The 17,939-nt window shown below is 43.4% G+C and overlaps 1 protein-coding gene across 3 annotated transcripts in view; it reads right to left on the bottom strand.

Annotated features, from left to right (window-relative positions):
- NEK7 (NIMA related kinase 7) overlaps positions 1-17,939 on the bottom strand; it is a 115,021-nt gene that overhangs the window by 47,115 nt on the left and 49,967 nt on the right. For 2 of the 3 annotated variants that reach the window (XM_054981188.1, XM_054981189.1), the window contains exon 5: positions 9,305-9,415. The exons of the other annotated variant lie outside the window; for it this stretch is intronic. In XM_054981188.1, the coding sequence (XP_054837163.1) occupies positions 9,305-9,415 (111 nt within the window). The remainder of the gene's footprint in view (positions 1-9,304; positions 9,416-17,939) is intronic. 3 annotated transcript variants of the gene reach the window in all.

Here is a 17,939-nt window from a genome sequence, read left to right as displayed (position 1 = left end):
ATTCATGGGAGGTCGATCGCGGTCGTCCCGGGGGCTTCTCCGTCGGAACCGGGTCTTCCTGCGAAGAGATCGCTAGGGTTGGAGCCGGGGTATCGGGATCCTTACGCCTCTTTTCCGGTGGGTCGGAACCGATCGCACCCGAAGGGGCCGATAACAGGGAGATTAACTGCTCCAGAACTGCCTTGTCCCGCTTAGAAGAATGTTTTCTCTTTTTCTTCTTCTTGTCAAGGTCGGACGGAGCGGATGGTTCTCCAGTTGTCTCCGAAGCAGCCGCACCCTGAGACGGTGGAGGCGTCGGTCTCGACACCGAGGGTGTCCCACTCTGAGACACAGCTCGATCCAAGGCTGGAGCAGCAGATGAAGTCGAAGGTGGTCGGCTCAGAGGGACCCTCGGAACCGATGGTGCTGGTTCCGACGCACTCCGAACCGAGGAGATAGAACGATCTCTCAGTCTAGACTCCAAATGACTCGGGGAAGGTAAGGTGCGAGGGGTCCTCAAGCTCACGGTTTTGACCGGCCGAGGGGTAGATCCAGGCACAGCAGATGGGGGTGCCTTCGCCAGAGGATCCACAACCGACATAGCCGTTGCCAAAGCAAAGCGTGCAAGCGGTCCGCCCTTTCCGCCCTGTCCTTCCAAGTAAAGGCACGGCAATGTTTGCAGGCCTGAGTATTATGAGTTTCCCCGAGACAATAAAGGCAGTTTGAATGGCTGACCTGGTTATCTTTCGATTACAGGAGACGCACCGTTTGAAAAGAGCAGTATCCGACATCGCGAACGAGTAGAAGAGCCAAAAAACCTCATCTATCGGCGGCGAAAAGGAAACTGAGGGTATGTGTGGGGCGCTCCGCCTTCTAGGCGGGAAGATGGCTGCGCATGCGCGATGGAAGGCGAGAGCGCCCCCTGGTGGTATTGAGCTATAAAAATCTCCAATATCGGCAGGCCTGCGTGTGCACAGTCCCATGTGGGACTGCACAGGAAGACCGTGGATGAACTCTGTGTTCTGAGGTAAAAATCAGGTAAAGGAAACAGCAGACTGTTGACGAAAGATGGTACAGGACTCCTGAATAGGGATTTTATATAGAAGTCAGCATGGCAACTGAGTTTTTAAATGTTCATGGGGAGATAGTGCATGACCTTTCTAGGGGCCATTTCAATGTGAACCTCTCACATGAACCTGCCCAAGTGCCCACCACACCACTCCTCCCTTAGTCCAACTTCACCTCACACCTCTCGCAGCCATCACCTCTTACTGCCCCCAAGAAGCCTCCTAGCAGACATCGTGCAAGATACACAGACGCTAAAAGGAGGAAGCAACTCAGAGATGCGGCAAAGAAACATGCACATCCCACTCCTGCAGTGCACTGAGCAAGTACCAGCAAGATCACCCCAAGGTGCACAGAGCGGCAGTCTCTCTTTATGAGCAAAGCAATCCTGGAAGATGAGTAGAGAGGCGCTCACTTCCATGGAAGGTCAAGGCTCACTCAGGCATGGCAGATGATCCTTCGCTACCTTCAAGCTGCCTCTTAACCTCATTCATGCAGAAACACCCCTGTTCAGCATCTCAAAACAAAGCAACATGGCCCAAATGATACGGAACTGCAAGCTCATTGTTTGGGATGAGAGCACCATGGTGCACTATGCTATTATACCAGAAAACAAACTAACCGCCCCCCCCCCCGCCACAAACCAAAAAATGTTACATACCTATAAATATTATAACTGAATTTAAAGTAGTTAAATACCATAGCGAAGCACGGGTATCAAGCTAGTATATATCCTACTATATAAAAGGCTAAGCATGTTGTAGACAACTCACTTCTTACCCTGGTCCACCTCCAGAGGGCGCTGCCAGGGAGGGAAGCCCAGAAGAGGCAGCCCGTCCTTGCGAGAAAGCGCCATGGTGAGAAGCCCAGGCTGGGATCAGAAGCGGAGCAGGCAACAACGCCTGCCCCCCCCGCCTTCATCCAGCTGGGATCAGGAGCAGAGCATATGGTAATGCCTGCCCCCCTCCCAGCTTCACTCAATTGGGATCCGCCACAGAGCAGGAGGCAATGCCCACCCCCCTGCCTCTACCCAGCTGGGATAAGAAGTGGAGCAGGTGGCAATGCCCACCCCCTGACTTCACCCAGCAGGGATCAGGAGCGGAGAAGGTGGCAATGCTCTCCTAATTACAATCAATGCAATTAACTGTATATGTGCGTCTGTATGATTCAGTCTGTGTGGGAATGTATTGCTATAATCATTACTGCATATCATACAGTGTGTGTGGGTGGGGGGGAGCGTTTATGACATTAGTTTTTGCATGTTTTCAGCATTCTGGTATCACCAGAAGATCCAGGTCATGTGGGAGAAGCTAATGCCATGGCTCTTTTTGAAGTTGGTGCCCCTACTGGCCCAAATCTGAAAACATTATTGGAACCATGTGGGAAAACACACTGCAGCGTTTCCCTCACCCGAAAGCTAGTGTGTGGAGTGACAACTTGACAAAGTAGCTGCAATATACTATTTGCAAGATTCCTAGACTTATAGACACTGGGAACCTCTGCAAGGGATGGGTGGGTATTTGGATGGTTCATCCCTGGAAGCTGGTAGATTCAGAGGGTTTCCTGATGTCTCTTGGAGATTTTCCAGTAACCAAGGTCACTGTTCCTATTGCAGCCCTGGCTAATCTGTAGGATGCACAGGTGGCATGCCCCTGAACGCCCTCTCTCCTTCCATGGAGTCCAGAATGCCCCTTGATTTACTGAGGCGCTCGTGATGATGAAACAGTTGGGTAGTCAGTAAGAGTGCAAATGGAAAAAATATGACGCAACTCCAACTGAACATAGGTGATAAGACTTTCAATACCAGCAATTATGATAGCCTTCCAGATAGGCTGGCTGGGTTGAGCATTGCAGGGGCACTGTGCTTCCATGGTTGTGCACTAACTTGACCAACCCATTCTAGAAAGGTGGTACTGTTCAACCCTGTGGCATATATGCTGGGTGGTCCTGCAGAGTAATCCATCCAAGTAATACAGCGCCTACATGTAATCACTGGGAAAGGTTTCTGTGAATTTAGAGTGAGGTATTACCAATATGCAGATGATAACAGCTCTGTTTCTCCTTAATTGTCTTTTCTAGTGAGTCTTGTCTTCTCATGATGTGACCAAAGTATGATAGCCTCAGTCTTGTCGTTTTGGCTGTCCATGGTATCCATAAAACTCTCCTTCAGCACCACATTTCAAATAAATCAACTTTCTTCAGTGTCCAACTCTCACATCCATGCATACTAATGGGGAATACCACAGTGTGGATTATCTTGATCCTGGTCCTTATCCTTAAAGATCTTTTCAAATTCCTTCACGGCTGCTCTTCCAGATATCAATCTCCTTCTGATTTCTTGGGTGCAATCTCCCTTTTGGTTGATGATTGAGCCAAGAAATAGAAAATCTTTAACAATTTCAATTTCTACATTTTGTAATTCCTCAGTAGACATTACTTTTGTCTTCTTGATGTTCAGCTGTGATCCTGCTTTGGCACTTTCTTCTTTAACCTGCATCAGTAGTCGTTTCAAGTCTTCATTATTTTCTGTAAGTAATGTAGTGACATCTGCATATCTCAAATTGTTAATGTACCTTCCTCCAATTTTCACTGTAGTGGAAGGTGTCACTGGTGGAGGATCTTTCACAGACAATGGCACTGTCACTTCAGCTAACCCTGGTTAGTACTGCACAGAAGGCGGCAATGGTAAACCATTTCTGATCATCTTTTACCTTGAAAAACCTATAATGAGCTTCAGTCTATCAGCTTCCAAACATCCCATTACCAACTCCAGGCACTGATTCAGACTTTCCCCTGACTTAACTGGACTAGATGAAGAAGAGAAACCAAGCTGGAAGTTCCATGTATTGTCGAAGGCTTTCACGGCTGGAGAACGATGGTTGTTGTGGATTTTCCGGGCTGTATAGCCGTGGTCTTGGCATTGTAGTTCCTGATGTTTCGCCAGCAGCTGTGACTGGCATCTTCAGAGGTGTAGCACCAAAAGACAGAGATCTCTCAGCGTCACAGTGTGGAAAAGATGTTGGCAGGTAATTTATATCTATTCAGGACGGTGGGGTTGGGCTGAGTCATCCTGTAAGAGTTTCCCAGGGTGTGGAATGCTAATGGAGGGAAGCTTCACTGTCTCCTGAGGAGGTTCTTTTGCATATGGATTGGTGCTTGATATGCTAATCTTCTCTGCAGGGCTATTGTAGGGTATAGAGTATTTTGTTAGCCTGGTGTTTTTCGGGACTGGAAACCATGCTCTATTCATTCTTAAAGTCTCTTTCCTGTTGAAATTGTGCTTATGCTTATGAATTTCAATGGCTTCCCTGTGCAATCTGATGAAGTAGTTGGAAGTGTTGTCCAGTATTTTAGTGTCCTGGAATATCCTATGCAAAACATAGGAATATCCTATGTGACACTGGGAGATCTCTGTCTTTTGGTGCTACACCTCTGAAAATGCCAGTCACAGCTGCTGGCGAAACATCAGAAACTACAATGCCAAGACCACAGCTATACAGCCCGGAAAATCCACAACAACCATCAAGTTGGAAGTTATCTACATATTGATGAAGCATCACCTGAAGTATCTTGATTACTCACCCAAGAGTTTCATGTAAATATTAGATAGTGTGGGACCACAGAGCAGAGCAATGCGTTACTGTAGCACTTCTTTTTGAAACTACTGTTAGGTGGTAGACAAATTACAAGCATGCTGTTTTCCCAACTCCCAAACCTCTCAAGATGATCCAGAAAAGTACCATGGTTGACCGTAATGAAAGCTTCTGGGAGGTCCAAGTGAATCAACAATCATACACCCCTTTATCTCAAATTACAAGACATCCAGTATACCTGGAAGTCCAAGGCAATTTCAGATATAAAACTGGTGGCCAGATTGAAATGCAGTTATACTGAAATGGATTACAAATAGCTCAGTGATAGCAGACAAGCTTATACAATAGAGTAGGCCTACCAGGACTCTGAAATGAAAATTTACTCTCGAACACATGCTCTTAATCCTGTGCAATATGTAAGTTTCTTGGTACACAAATTGATGTGAAAAAGGTTCCCTGAAGAGATAATTTCATAAAACAATAATACCATCATGGCAAGTTCACCTATTCAGTTATTTTTTTTACAAATTGGATTCCTTTTTCCTCATTAAGGCATAGCATTCCATTGTACTACACCATGCTAGGCTCTCCTAACAAAGAGACACCAAATATCATCCTGTCTGGACTCCAAGATACAATCCATGCTTCATACAAGTAATTATCATATTTTTCCTTGCTCATGTGACAAACAACACAGGCAGAGAGAGGCCTTTTCATTGTGTTATGTATCCCTTATCTTCAAACTATCATTTAAAAAGGAGAAAGGGGGCAGCATTCCTCACACCTTCTTCCTCCCCACCCTATATATACCTAAACCACTCATGCCAATCTTACTACAAGAACTATGAAAACATGAATACATTGTGACACCTTATACATATTTAATCATAGCTTGATAGGCTGTCATTAACTTCAAAAAGCTATCTGAGTTCACAGTATTAAACAAGATGCCTGTGTTAAGAGGACATCATAAATTACCCTTACGAAAGGGGTGGGTATGAGAATATCCACAAAGCATAACAGGGCCAAAACATGCTAAAGTTGACATTAGGTATCTCTGGGGGTAAATCAGGATTAAAAATACTCCTTCGATTCAACAGTAGACTAATTGGTGAATTAATTAAGCACTGATTAAGAAAGATGTGTATTTAAAACCTATAGTCAGACCTAGTCTCCCTGAATGAATCTCCCAAGTGGTAATGTTATTGTTGTAAAGTATCCTTAATCTTTTGATGAATCTGGGGAAAGCGTGCAAGACTATTTTCAAAATTATAAAAAAGTATATCCTTAAAAATATCATTTATATTAAAATACTAGGACACTTATTTTAAATAGTTAAAAGGAAGGCTAAAAGTTAATGATTTGGCAGCCCCAGCTAAAATTAAGGAATCAATAGGTCATAATGAAACTTATTAGCGAGACGCCTCATATTAAGTAGGTGTTATCTTAAACAGAAATATTCAAAAGAGAGAACAAATACTTTATAATGCAGCAAATGTAAGCATACAGAATTAATTTACAACAAAGTATATACAATTTTGTTATAAACGTTAACAGGACATTGCTAATCTGTAAACCATCACAGAACTGTCATCTTGAAGGGTATTTTCTTCAAAGCTCAGTTGTTGTTTTTTACTATTTTGCTATAAAATTCCTGCAAAAAGCCACAAAAATAATATTTTTATAGCACAGGGTGGAGACTAAATAAAAAGCAGACATTTTATACAAAGCAAGGCAGTCTGGAGGCCTCAATGATACACTTCTGGCTGAAAACCAGAAGCTACAGAGACTCAGCAGAACTAAATCAGTCAAAAACATAGCAAAATTTGGGGGCAATTTTGGCTCCGTTGAGACCCAGTAGTTTCAGGTTTTCAATTGGAAATGACATCATTGGGGCATCTGGAGTGCACACGTGAGACAGCAGGATTGGAACCCTACCTGTCTGGTGACTCCCCACCCCCCATCCCTCACTTTAAAGGTAAGGGGGGCTGGCAATCCTAGCTCTGCCAAAGAAGTGTGCTGGGTGACTTTGGGCCAGTCACACTTTCTCAGCCTAAATTACCTCACAAGATTGTTGTGAAGGTAAAAATGGAGGAGAGGAGAATGATGTAAATCACTTTAAGCCCCACTCAAGAGAAAGGCAAGGTTTACGTGAAGTAAATAATTTGTAATAATATACACATATTTTTATATACCCACACACCACAAGTTAGAAACAAAAATAAACAAGCGTGGAAGTCAAAGGCCTTACAGTAGCAGAATGATTTTTTGAATAATAAAAAGATTGCATTGCTATGTAATGATTTAGTTACGTTATAGCATCTTAAATATGCATGTCAGCTCTTGGAGTGGCCTACTGCATTTAGTTGAAGAAAAAAATCTTTTTTAAAAAAAATATTTGTTCTAGAAGTTAATCCAAAGCAGAAAACATCATTTGCACACTTACCCCTAATTATACTTTGATACAGTTCACCCAACTGTAAACTTCTTAAATAATGTTTAAGTTAGTCCTCATCACATCTTTAATGACTACTAAAATATTTCATAATCTTTGGAATATATCAGTAGTTTTTACCAAACATACCAGGCTTTAGTGTAATAAAATGATGAATGAGTTTGTTCAAAAAAGTCTTCACTAAGGCTCAGTTCAGGTAATTCCAGTGGGGTAGCTGTGTTATAGTTTATTGCAGAAAAACAAAACATGTCCAGTGGCACCTTTAAGTATAACAACATTTATTCCTGTAAGAGCTTTTGTGACTCAGAGCTCACTCAGATGCAATGGTAAAACGGAATATAATTTTCCTCACTATTACACAGAAAATTACAAACTATGGTTTCTTTCCCCTCCCTTTCTGTAGGACTGGAAACAAATAATGGGCTTGCACACTCCTTCCTCCCCTCTCACACATGACTTCACCACTAACCATAGTTTGCCATCATGCCTGAAAACTGAAAAACATGGTTTTGAAATGGTTTTCCAATCCCCTAGTGGTGTGGAGGGTGGATTATAAAAGTTTAAACATCCATGGCAAAATAGGGTTTAACCTTCAAAATGATGAAGCCATGGGGACTAGAGGAAGACAGTCTGATCTTTCAAGCCATGACTGTCTGGACTGAACCATGAATGATACAAAATGTCTATCATTCCTCTGGACTTCTTTTCCTGGTCATCATGATGTTCAAGTTGTTATTACAATTTAGGTTTACAGACTGTTTGTGCACACTGTAGCACTGAAGTAGTCCCCATGCCTTTCATTCAACCTTTCAGGAAGCAGATGGGGTATTGGTTTCTATGACAGGTTACGTTTTGCTGCAAAAGCCAGAGGTAAGCAGCCCCTCAAATCCAGTCCAAGATCCTCGATTTTCACTTGAGTAGAGGCAAGGCCAATGGACTCATGTCCTATGAAAAAAATTGCAGGCTAGATTTGGATTCAAGATTGAAGAAATTTTGCAGGTTACCATACTGAACAAGCAGCACTTCATTTTACATGTAAACTGAAATTTTATACATGTAAACTGAAATTCAATTCTGCTACTACAGCATAATCCAGCCCTTTTTTGTAGAAGAACACACATGATAAAATAGCCAGCTACAGGGAAAAGGGGATCACAAATTATCACAGTAGGGTTAGGAATGCAAAATAAATGAAAGACACATCTAGTTGTATTTCCCTATATTAAGCTTCTTTTACATTTATATAAAAATACAAGAAAACATAAATAACAGATACAAGAGATAAAGTCATGGAATGGGTTGGCTGGACAATACTGGTTGCAATGATGATTCAGTGAACTGAGCACTTACAAAAAACACAAAGATGGTAACTCACTCTGCGGGCTTATTACTGCTACTTTGGATCTCCCAGTTGTCTTGGAGACAGGCAGTTATTTTAAATAGTTTTTAAAAAATAAATTGCAGAAAAGGCAATGAACTGAGTTAACACTGGCAGCACATTCCAAATGGTGAATCTGTATTTCTTTCTGCGTTCGTGAAATGATTTCTGCAGTTTTGGCTCAGTGCCAAATCAACACACACTGCATGTAATAATCCAAGTGTTACAGTAATGATCTTGTGAGCAGACAGTGGTCCAAAACCTTCCCATGTTACCACTGTTGTCACAGGAACTGCTTGCAAGATCTTTCCTGCTAGCAAAATTCATTAATACTGGGAGCAGCCCTCAAAGGCTCCCAAGCTGTTTTCAAACATCTTTGCAGTAAACATATTTTTTGAGTTCAGAGTCCCCTTGCCAAAATTTTAACCTGCAGCTAGTTTTTACAGCTGAATTATAACAGTAAAAGTCTTTAAAGGGAAAATTTATAATGGAAATACTGACAGAATATACTGTGACGGCATAATGCCAGATTTAGAGTGCAGTGGTTGATCTCTTCTCCTTGTCTGCCCTTTCTTGCACTCACACACTGCATGCATAAATAAGGTGCAAAGTTTGGCAGCCAGTTACACATGTGCAGGCCTCAGCTGCCTGGGCAGAATTTACACATTTGTAACTGGAAATAGGATCACAACTCTAATTCAATTTTATGCAATGATCCAAATGTGAATTAAATACTGAGTAATGAAAAGCAAGTAAGTTAAATATGAAAAACATTGGTCATGTTCCAAATAAATAATTTTATAAACTGTATTAAGATTTAAAAAAAACCTCTACCTTGATCATTCTAGAAAGGTCTCCAGCATCTGCTAATTCCAGCACTATATTTAATTCATTGTCTTCAATAAACGATGCATAGTATTTAATTACATTTGGATGATTCAATTGCTAGGAAAATAAACAGATATTTCAATTTATAAATGAATAATCACATGTTAAGTATCCTCTCCAATTTAAGACTAGAATCTTGCAGGAAAAAAATGAATATGCTTCTGTAGTATACAACAAAACCAGCATCAATATAATAATTAGTATTTACATAATAAAAGAAATAAAACAGAAGTTCAGTGGCACCTTATATACAAACACAAATTATTTCAGCATAATCTTACGAGAGTCAGAGATCACTTCACCAGATGCACAAAGTGTCCAGCTTAGTTGGACACACAATGTGTTATTACTACTGTATTGTAACACTATTACTACTACTGTAATAAGGACTCTGCCTTGATCCTCAGCAAAAAGTAGACGGTAAGTGAAGTAAATATATTAAAATTAGCCTTTCCTTCTAAAACAGATAGCAACGTTTTTCTTATTAAATCATAGGCTATCTCAAAAAAGGACCTATGTTTAGCTTTTATCTTGTGAATTAATTTAAATATACTTGATTAAATTAATGGTTTAAAGACTAATGATTAATTTTTTTTTTACAAAAAAAGTTATTCATCAGTCCTGAAAACCTGTACTCTGCACAAGTAAGGCTTCTGTTTACAGTGCCTTGTCCTCTCTCTCTCTGCACCTGAGCCTTCCCATGCTTCCCATTGCAGCATACAGCTTCTTGCTGACACTCCTGTGTTCTTCTTTGTGCTGAGAACATCCTGACTACAAGGACCCGGGAGAGCCACTGGCTACTCTAGTTTCTGGTCATTTCTAGAGAAATGCTGGTCCAGTAAGGCAGGGACAGAGAGGATAGGGTCAGCACGGTGAGAGAGAGCCAAGCAGAGCAAGGCAAGGCAAGGCCCCAAAAGGTCACACATGGCAGAAGGGGAAATGAAATATCACAGCTTGTTTCTAACGTAAGATGGATGCACTTCCAGAAGAGAGTCTAGTATTGCTCCATTAGTCTGGAGCAGGAGTCCTCAACATGGTGCCGATAAGTGCCAACAGCACATGCCAAGTGTTTTCAGAAAGTGGGTGGTGCCAGGTAGGAATTTTGCCTAGCAGGGCTACTGATTGGCTGTGCAATTTTTTTTTTAATTGCTTCAGCAAAAACTACCTCAGCACAAGAATCTTCACTGTGTATCTGAACGTAAGCTATGTGTATGCAAGAAAAGATTTTTAAACAATATATTCATTTAAAAAGCCATTCTGTTAAGTAGAGCTTCTGCCTGAAATGCTGAAGAGATACTATTCGAATCATACATAAACCCACTCCTTGACATTTTATGGTGGCTTGACTCAGCCTCATGTAGCAGCCATTCTGTAGTTGCCTCATATAGGGGTGTGCTATCTGGCTCTAGAAACCAGATTTTAAAACCAGATTTATGTCAATTTGGCATAAGCTGGCTATATGGAAACCAGCACCTCTCCTATCAGTTCTGAGTGCTGATCTCAGACACTTCAGGTAGGACATGTTCATCTTTTGTTTTGTGAGACTGAAAGCTCTTCCTTTCCCAAAGGCTTTCTAATCTCAGGGTTTTTTTCTGGGGTGTACCCATGCACAAGTCATGAATTCCAGATTCAGCTTAATAAAAGATAAATGTATTAGTTAAGGAGTGTTCGCAAAAAGAAGTAAACTCTCTTACACAGACAACAAGCATTAAAATAAGAAAACCTTATTGTTGCTAGATAATAAAACTGCCAATCTAAAACTTGAAAGCTAGCTACCTAAGCATCTCTAATGGCATCCATTGCTGCATTATCTCACCCATCCCTTAGAATGCAAGCCCTCTCCCATGCCTAGTTGGTTCAGCACAGGTACATGCTGAGGTGATAAATAGCATGCAGCTTTCAGCTTCTCCCTGGCATATTTGCATCATGGTCAAAGCTTGATCAAAGAAGCTAACTGGAGAATGAGACACTGAGTGAGTTAAGAAGCCATTTTTTCAGGACTCAGTGAATAACCCAGACCTATCAGGGCTAAGCTGTTAATTAGCATTTCCGCTGTGTGAAAAACTTGGGAGTTAACACAGAGCTTTCTGAGAACAGTTTCTCCAAGGTCTAACCTCTGGGGAATTCAGTGACTGTTCCACAGGTGTTACTAATCAGCTCTGCAACCACATATCTGAGCTAGGCCACAACTTGACAATACTTACAGTTCTGAATCTCAATTTAGCCATTTTCTTCCAAAGTCCCAGTATCAGGTTAGCAACTTCCTTGCCCCGGCTTTGCCAGTTCCCCAGGTCTGCTGGGCTGGATTATCCGGCTGCAGCAGGGAGATGCCACAGGCAGCCGGCAGACACAGCATCGAGCGAGTAGTCAGGAATGGAGCTGAGCCATGTGCCACTGCTGCAGAAGAGCAGCCAGAGATGGCAGAGCAGGGGAGGAGGGCAGGCAGAGTGGGTTCCCATTTCATTCTGACTCTCCCTGCTGCCCAAGTTCCAAAGAACCCTAACTTGCTGCTTTGACATGAGGCAGGGCCTTTTCAGCCCTTTAAACTACCGCAGCTGCAGCAAGAGAGCAGACATGGAGCTGAGCCCTGTGCCACAGCTGCAGGAGAGCAGCACAGGGCTGGTGGGAGGAGGGCAGACAGAGTGGGTTCCTATCCTGTTTTGTCTCTCCTCACTGCTGCCTAAGTTCCAAAAGAACCCTAGTTTGCTGCTGCTGGGCTCCCTTTAAACTCTATGGCTCAAGGGCAAGCTAGGCATCTTCAATCTTAATTGTTTCCATAGGAAACAATGGAGAGTGAGTGGAGAGCAGGGTTGACATACCTGTAACTGTTGTTCATCGAGTTCTTCTGTACAGACACACATGGGACTGCGCAGGCGCAGGCCAGCCACCGGAAAATTCTTCATCGCTTTCTCGTGCTCCAAAGGGGCCGTTGCTCACGAGCCTCATAGCAACCATTTCCTGCCCAAATGGTCACGTGACCTAACGGCGAGCAATGGACCCTTCCCTCAGTACTCCTAAGCCGCCGCAACTCCCAAAAAAGACTAGTCCTGGAGTTCACAGCAGGGTAGGAGGGAGGAATGTGTGTCTGCACAGAAGAACTCGATGAACAATAGTTACAGGTATGTCAACCCTGCTTTCATCGTCGTTCTTCTGTGCCTCCACACATGGGAAAGTACCAAGCTACACACAATGAGGAGGCGGGGTGAAACTCCAACTCAACTTTATTGAACATACACAACAAACAGAAAATATTCCAATCATACAAGTAGAATAGCATAGTAACATTATCTCAGCTGACATACTCCATTTATCTTTCAGGAGAACAAGGACTGAAGAACTGCCCTTGCCACTGCAGCATCCTGGCCTGCATTCACATCTACAGTGTAATGCCTTACAAATGTGTCAGCGGAAGACCATGTTGCAGCCCTGCAAATACTAGTGATTGTAACACTCCTCAGAAAAGCAGACGATGCCACTTGAAACCTAGTAGAATGAGCCCGGAGAAGTAATGGACACTGTACCCCAGCCAGATTATATGCCTGTGCGATGGCTGAAACAATCCATCTGGACACAGTCTGAGAGGATGCCTTCTTACCCTTGACTGCACCACCAAAACAGACAAACAGGTGTGGACTATCACGAAATTCCTTTGTCCTATCTAAATAAAAGGCTAATGCCCTCTTAAAGTCCAATGTGTGAAGAGCTTTTTCTGCTTTAGATTCTGGGTTTAGAAAGAACACGGGTAGTGAATTATCCTGGGCCAAATGAAATGCAGTGATCACCTTTGGTAGAAATTGTATGCACGGTCATAAGACCACTTTATTAGGATGAAACTTCAAAAAGGGAAGGTCAACCCTCAATGCTGCCAGTTCCCTCACCCTCCTGGCCGAGGTTACAGCCACCAAAAATGCCACTTTCGAGGATAACAAAGGTAATGAACATGTTGCCAACAGCCGTGCCAATACTAGCGACAGAGACCACTGAGGTACAGGTAGTGATACACGTGGGTACAGGTTAAACATTCCCTTCAAAAACTGGCAGGAACTTACATGGGCAAAAACAGTACGGCCCTCAACCTGTTGGTGAAAAGCTGAAATAGCTGCTAGATGCACCTTCAAGGAGGTAACCCTTATACCCTGGTCCTTCAATTCACACAAATAGTCAAAAATGAAACCTAACAGGCACTATGAGGCTACAACCCCTTTCATTGCTGCCCATTTAGTAAATCTCACCCACCTAGAGTCATAGGATCGCCTCGTAGAAGGCCTTCTTGCATTTAACAGGACTTGTTGCACCTTACTAGAAAAATTTAAAGGCAAGGTAGAATGCACCAAGTCATCAAATGCAGCTTTCTGGGCTTGTGGTGTAACAGATCCCCATTCAAGAGAAGGTCGGGCTGGTGAGGTAAGTGCAACAACATCTGTCTGGACAGTTGTAGAAGCTTTGGAAACCAAATCTGCTTTGGCCAAAAGGTGCCACCAGAATGCAGTTGTTGTTGTTCCTTTCTATTTTGCTCAAAACTCTCGCAATGAGAGGAACCGGAGGGAACATATAATGCAATCTGTGATCCCATACAAACTGGAAGGCATCCCCTATGGACAGGGGATCTCTCCCCACCCTAGAACAAAACACTTCTGCTTTGACGTTCTCTGCCATAGCAAACACATCTGTCTCTGGTATTCCCCAGTTTTGAAAAACTGGATTGATATATTTTTCGTTTAAAGACCACTCGTGACCTAGCAACAATACTCTGCTGAGAACATCTGCTCTCACATTGCTGAAGCCCATAATGTGTATGGCTCAGATGGATACATTGTTCACAATCGCCCATCGCCAGATAAGCATGGCTTCCTTGCAGAGGGTCAGGGATGCAGTACCACCTTGTTGATTTATATAATACATTGCAGACATGTTGTCTGTCTGCACCAACACATAATGATTTCGGAGGAGAGCTGCAAAGGATACAAGTGCAAAATGTATTGCTCTTAATTCCAATATATTAATATGTAACCTTTGCTCTCTCACTGACCATATGCTTGGACAAACGATGTTCCACAGTGAGTACCCCAGCCCTGCAGTGATGCATCAGAAGTCACAGTAATGTCTGGATGTGTATAACCAAACCTGTATCCCCTAAATAAACTATCATCATTAAGCCACCAAGTCAGAGATCTAACTACACTCCTAGGCACAGAAAACTTTAAAGAGGGGGACTGTATAGTAGGGTTATGCTTGTGAACAAACCAATTTTGGAGTGTAAGCACCTAAAGTCTAGCAAATGGCACAACTGATGTAGTGGATGCCATATGCCCCAACAAACACTGAATATTTCACACTGTCTGAAACCGATTCTTTAACAAGACAGAGATAATACGTTTAATCGATACAGCCCTGTCATGTGGCAACAAAGCCTTTTCCCCAATAGAGCCCAACACTGCCCCAATATAAGACACAGTTTGACTGGGCTCAAGTTTTGACTTCTCAGAATTGATGAGAAGACCCAAACGTGTGCAAGTGTGCACTATCAAGTCCACATCGTGCAACAATTTATCTCTTGTTGCTGCCAAAATAAGCCAATCATCCAAATATGGAAAAATTGTATATCCCTGTTGTCTAAGAAAGGACACCACCGGTGCCATACATTTTGTGAACACCTGTGGAGCAGTGGATAATCCAAAGGAGAGAACTTTATAGCAAAAACTCCTGTTTTGGTAAACAAAACTCAAGTACTTTCGATGCTCTTTCCTTATCCCAATATGAAAATATGCGTCCTTAAGGTCTAGGACCGCAAATCAATTCCCCTTCTCCAGTAACGGCAAAACTGAAGATAAAGTGACCATCTTAAACTTGGATACTCTGAGAAAAACATTAAGGCCCCTTAAATCTAAGATAGGGCGTAAACCACCATCCTTCTTTGGAACGAGAAAGAAACGAGAGAAAAAAACCCTCTTAGCATCATCATATAACACCTCTTCAATGGCACCCTTAGCTAAAAGGGATTTGATCTCAGATGCCAATTCAACCACAGTATTATTTACAGCCATAGATGGTGTAATACAAACAGGCAACACAGCGAACTCTAACCCATAACCTTTATTAACATTAGTTAAAGTCCGTTGTTATTGACTCCCACTCCGACAGGAAAGGTGTCAATCTGTCAGCAAAGTTCAGAGTAGAGCTCACTGCATCCCCTCAGAACTGCTTTACAGAACCCTGAGGGTCCTTCTGATGGCTTGGAGTGTTTGATGGTCGAAGCTTGTACTGTTTGCACCGTCTCAACTGCTGCGAAGCATTGTACTGCCTCTGAGACGGAAGGCTTGGCTGGTAATAGGGACGCTGCTGATACCTGCTGTAGTACTGGTACAGACTGTACCTGGAAAAATACCTTTGTCTATAGCCAGGCTTGTCAGCAGAAGTAACTCCCAAGGATCTAGATGTCTGCCTGTTCTCTTTCTTCTTTTTCAATGCATCATCTGTAGTGCTTGAGAAGAGGAGGTCTCCCTCAAATGACCGTGAAAAATAAACAAATGGCAGATTCTCTATCTTGGTCCTAGTCTCTACAGGTAAGGCCATAGAACGTAGCCAGGAGTGCCTTCTAATTAGTATTGCTCCAGCCATGCCCCGAGCTGAAGTGCCTGCAGCATGGCTGCCCGCATTCATTTGCTGTTTAGAGAGGCGGATGACCTCTGTTTGTAGAAGTGACACTATAGCCTTCTTATCTGCTGGCAGATCAGAGACCTAAGAAGACAACTTCTCCCAAAGATAAAGTTGGTATCCCGCCATAATTGTTTGATAATTGGCAATCCTAAAATTTAACGCAGAGATGAAAAATTGATGTCTCCCCGAAGCATCAATCTTTCTTCCCTCCTTATCTGGAGGAGCAAACAGAGAGCCAGACTTAAGATGTTGAATCTCCTCTGCCACCAGGGACGATGGAGGTGGATGTTTTATCAAGGCCTGCCATGTACCTTGCTTTATTTTATACATTTGCTCTATATGTTTTGATGTAGCAGGTAGGTCAGAAGGCACCTTCCACACCTTCTCTACTATCTCCTCTATGCCCTCTAACACTGGAAAGCCAATCGAGTCCCCATAAATACGGCAGAGCAACTTGTCCTTTGTCTTCGGAGTGGCAGAGGACAAATCAAATTCCAACGCTTTAGCCATGCATGTCATTTGCTCAGAATATAAACATGTCTTCGAAGGGAGAACCTGCACTCGGCCCCACATTGTCATCCGGCGATGGATCCAACAGGGACTCAGATCTGAACTCCGAATGATCCATCTCGGCGTCATCCCCTTCAGAAGCATGAGACGATAAAATCTCCTCCGGAAAAGGTGGCGGCAACTATCCGTGTCCCTTCGATGTCAAAGGTCTTGGATCCGACAGCTCATAACCCGAGGGTGCCCCTCTCCATTGACAGTAATAAACAGCAGGAATGCAACAAGCATGATGGTGTTGTATAGCCAGAGACTGCCTCGGTTCCGAAATCTCCTTATCTGCCAAACAATGTCTGCCTCAATGAGAAGGCACCGGTGATGCACCCCTCGAAGAACGATCTCGGCACCGATGTGAGGATGAATCTTCTGACCCCGGATCCACATGCACGACTTCGGTTACCAACGTAGTATCACCAGGCGGTTTAGCTGGGGGAACGACACTCGGATCCGGCAATTCACCCTCCAACAGTGAACGATCAGGTGAATTCCGATGCGGAGACGGAGTACGCAGAGACACCACCACCACATCATCATTAGATTCAGATCGCGAAGATCGAGAATGGTGTTTAGAACTCAAAGCTGATTGATGCTTCGACTTCTTTGGCTTCTTTGGTGGAGGCTCTGAAGCCGCTCTCAGATCTGAGGACCTCTTCAAGCTGGATTTCTTCTCAGTCGGATCCAACCTCAAAGTCGACTTCCCCGCCGGATCCGATCTAAGATTTTGCTGACACCACCGAGCCTGCTCTAGAATGGCGGTCTGCCGAACTTGCCCAAGCCAATTTCAGGGCTGATAGAGGTGTTGACTCCTTTGTAGAAGGGGATCTAAGCACTTCACCACTGTCCAACACCTTTTGCCACAACACAGCTCTCAAACGCTGAGCCCTCTCTTGCCTTGCCTTTGGGGTAAACTTCTGGCAAATTTTACACACGGGCACATTGTGCCCCTCCCCAAGGCAGAACAAACACAAGTCATGACCATCAGTATGAGTCATTTTAGTATGACACTGCATACAGTGCTTTAAAAGGGCCTTTGAAGCCATTATAAGAGAGCAGAGAAATGCGTTGTCAACCAGGCCGAGTCAATACACACCAAGATCGAAAACAGAGTCCAAATTGGCAGAAAAAAGCATAAAACCACAAGAGATCTGAGCCCAAAAGCCAAAATTAAATCAGATATCAAGCACAGACCTAAGAAGCAGACGTCCTTCTCCTAGCGGCAGCAAGAAGAGAACTGAGGGACGGGGCCGTTGCTCGCCATTAGGTCACGTGACCGTTTGGGCGGGTTGCTATGAGGCTCATGAGCAACGGCCCCTGTGGAGAATGAGAAAGCAACGAAGAATTTTCCAGTGGCTGACCTACG

Source organism: Eublepharis macularius, chromosome 5 (genome assembly GCF_028583425.1).
Source record: "Eublepharis macularius isolate TG4126 chromosome 5, MPM_Emac_v1.0, whole genome shotgun sequence".
In the NCBI taxonomy this organism is placed as follows: Eukaryota; Metazoa; Chordata; class Lepidosauria; order Squamata; family Eublepharidae; genus Eublepharis; species Eublepharis macularius.
This window is presented reverse-complemented; position numbering and strand designations above follow the sequence as displayed.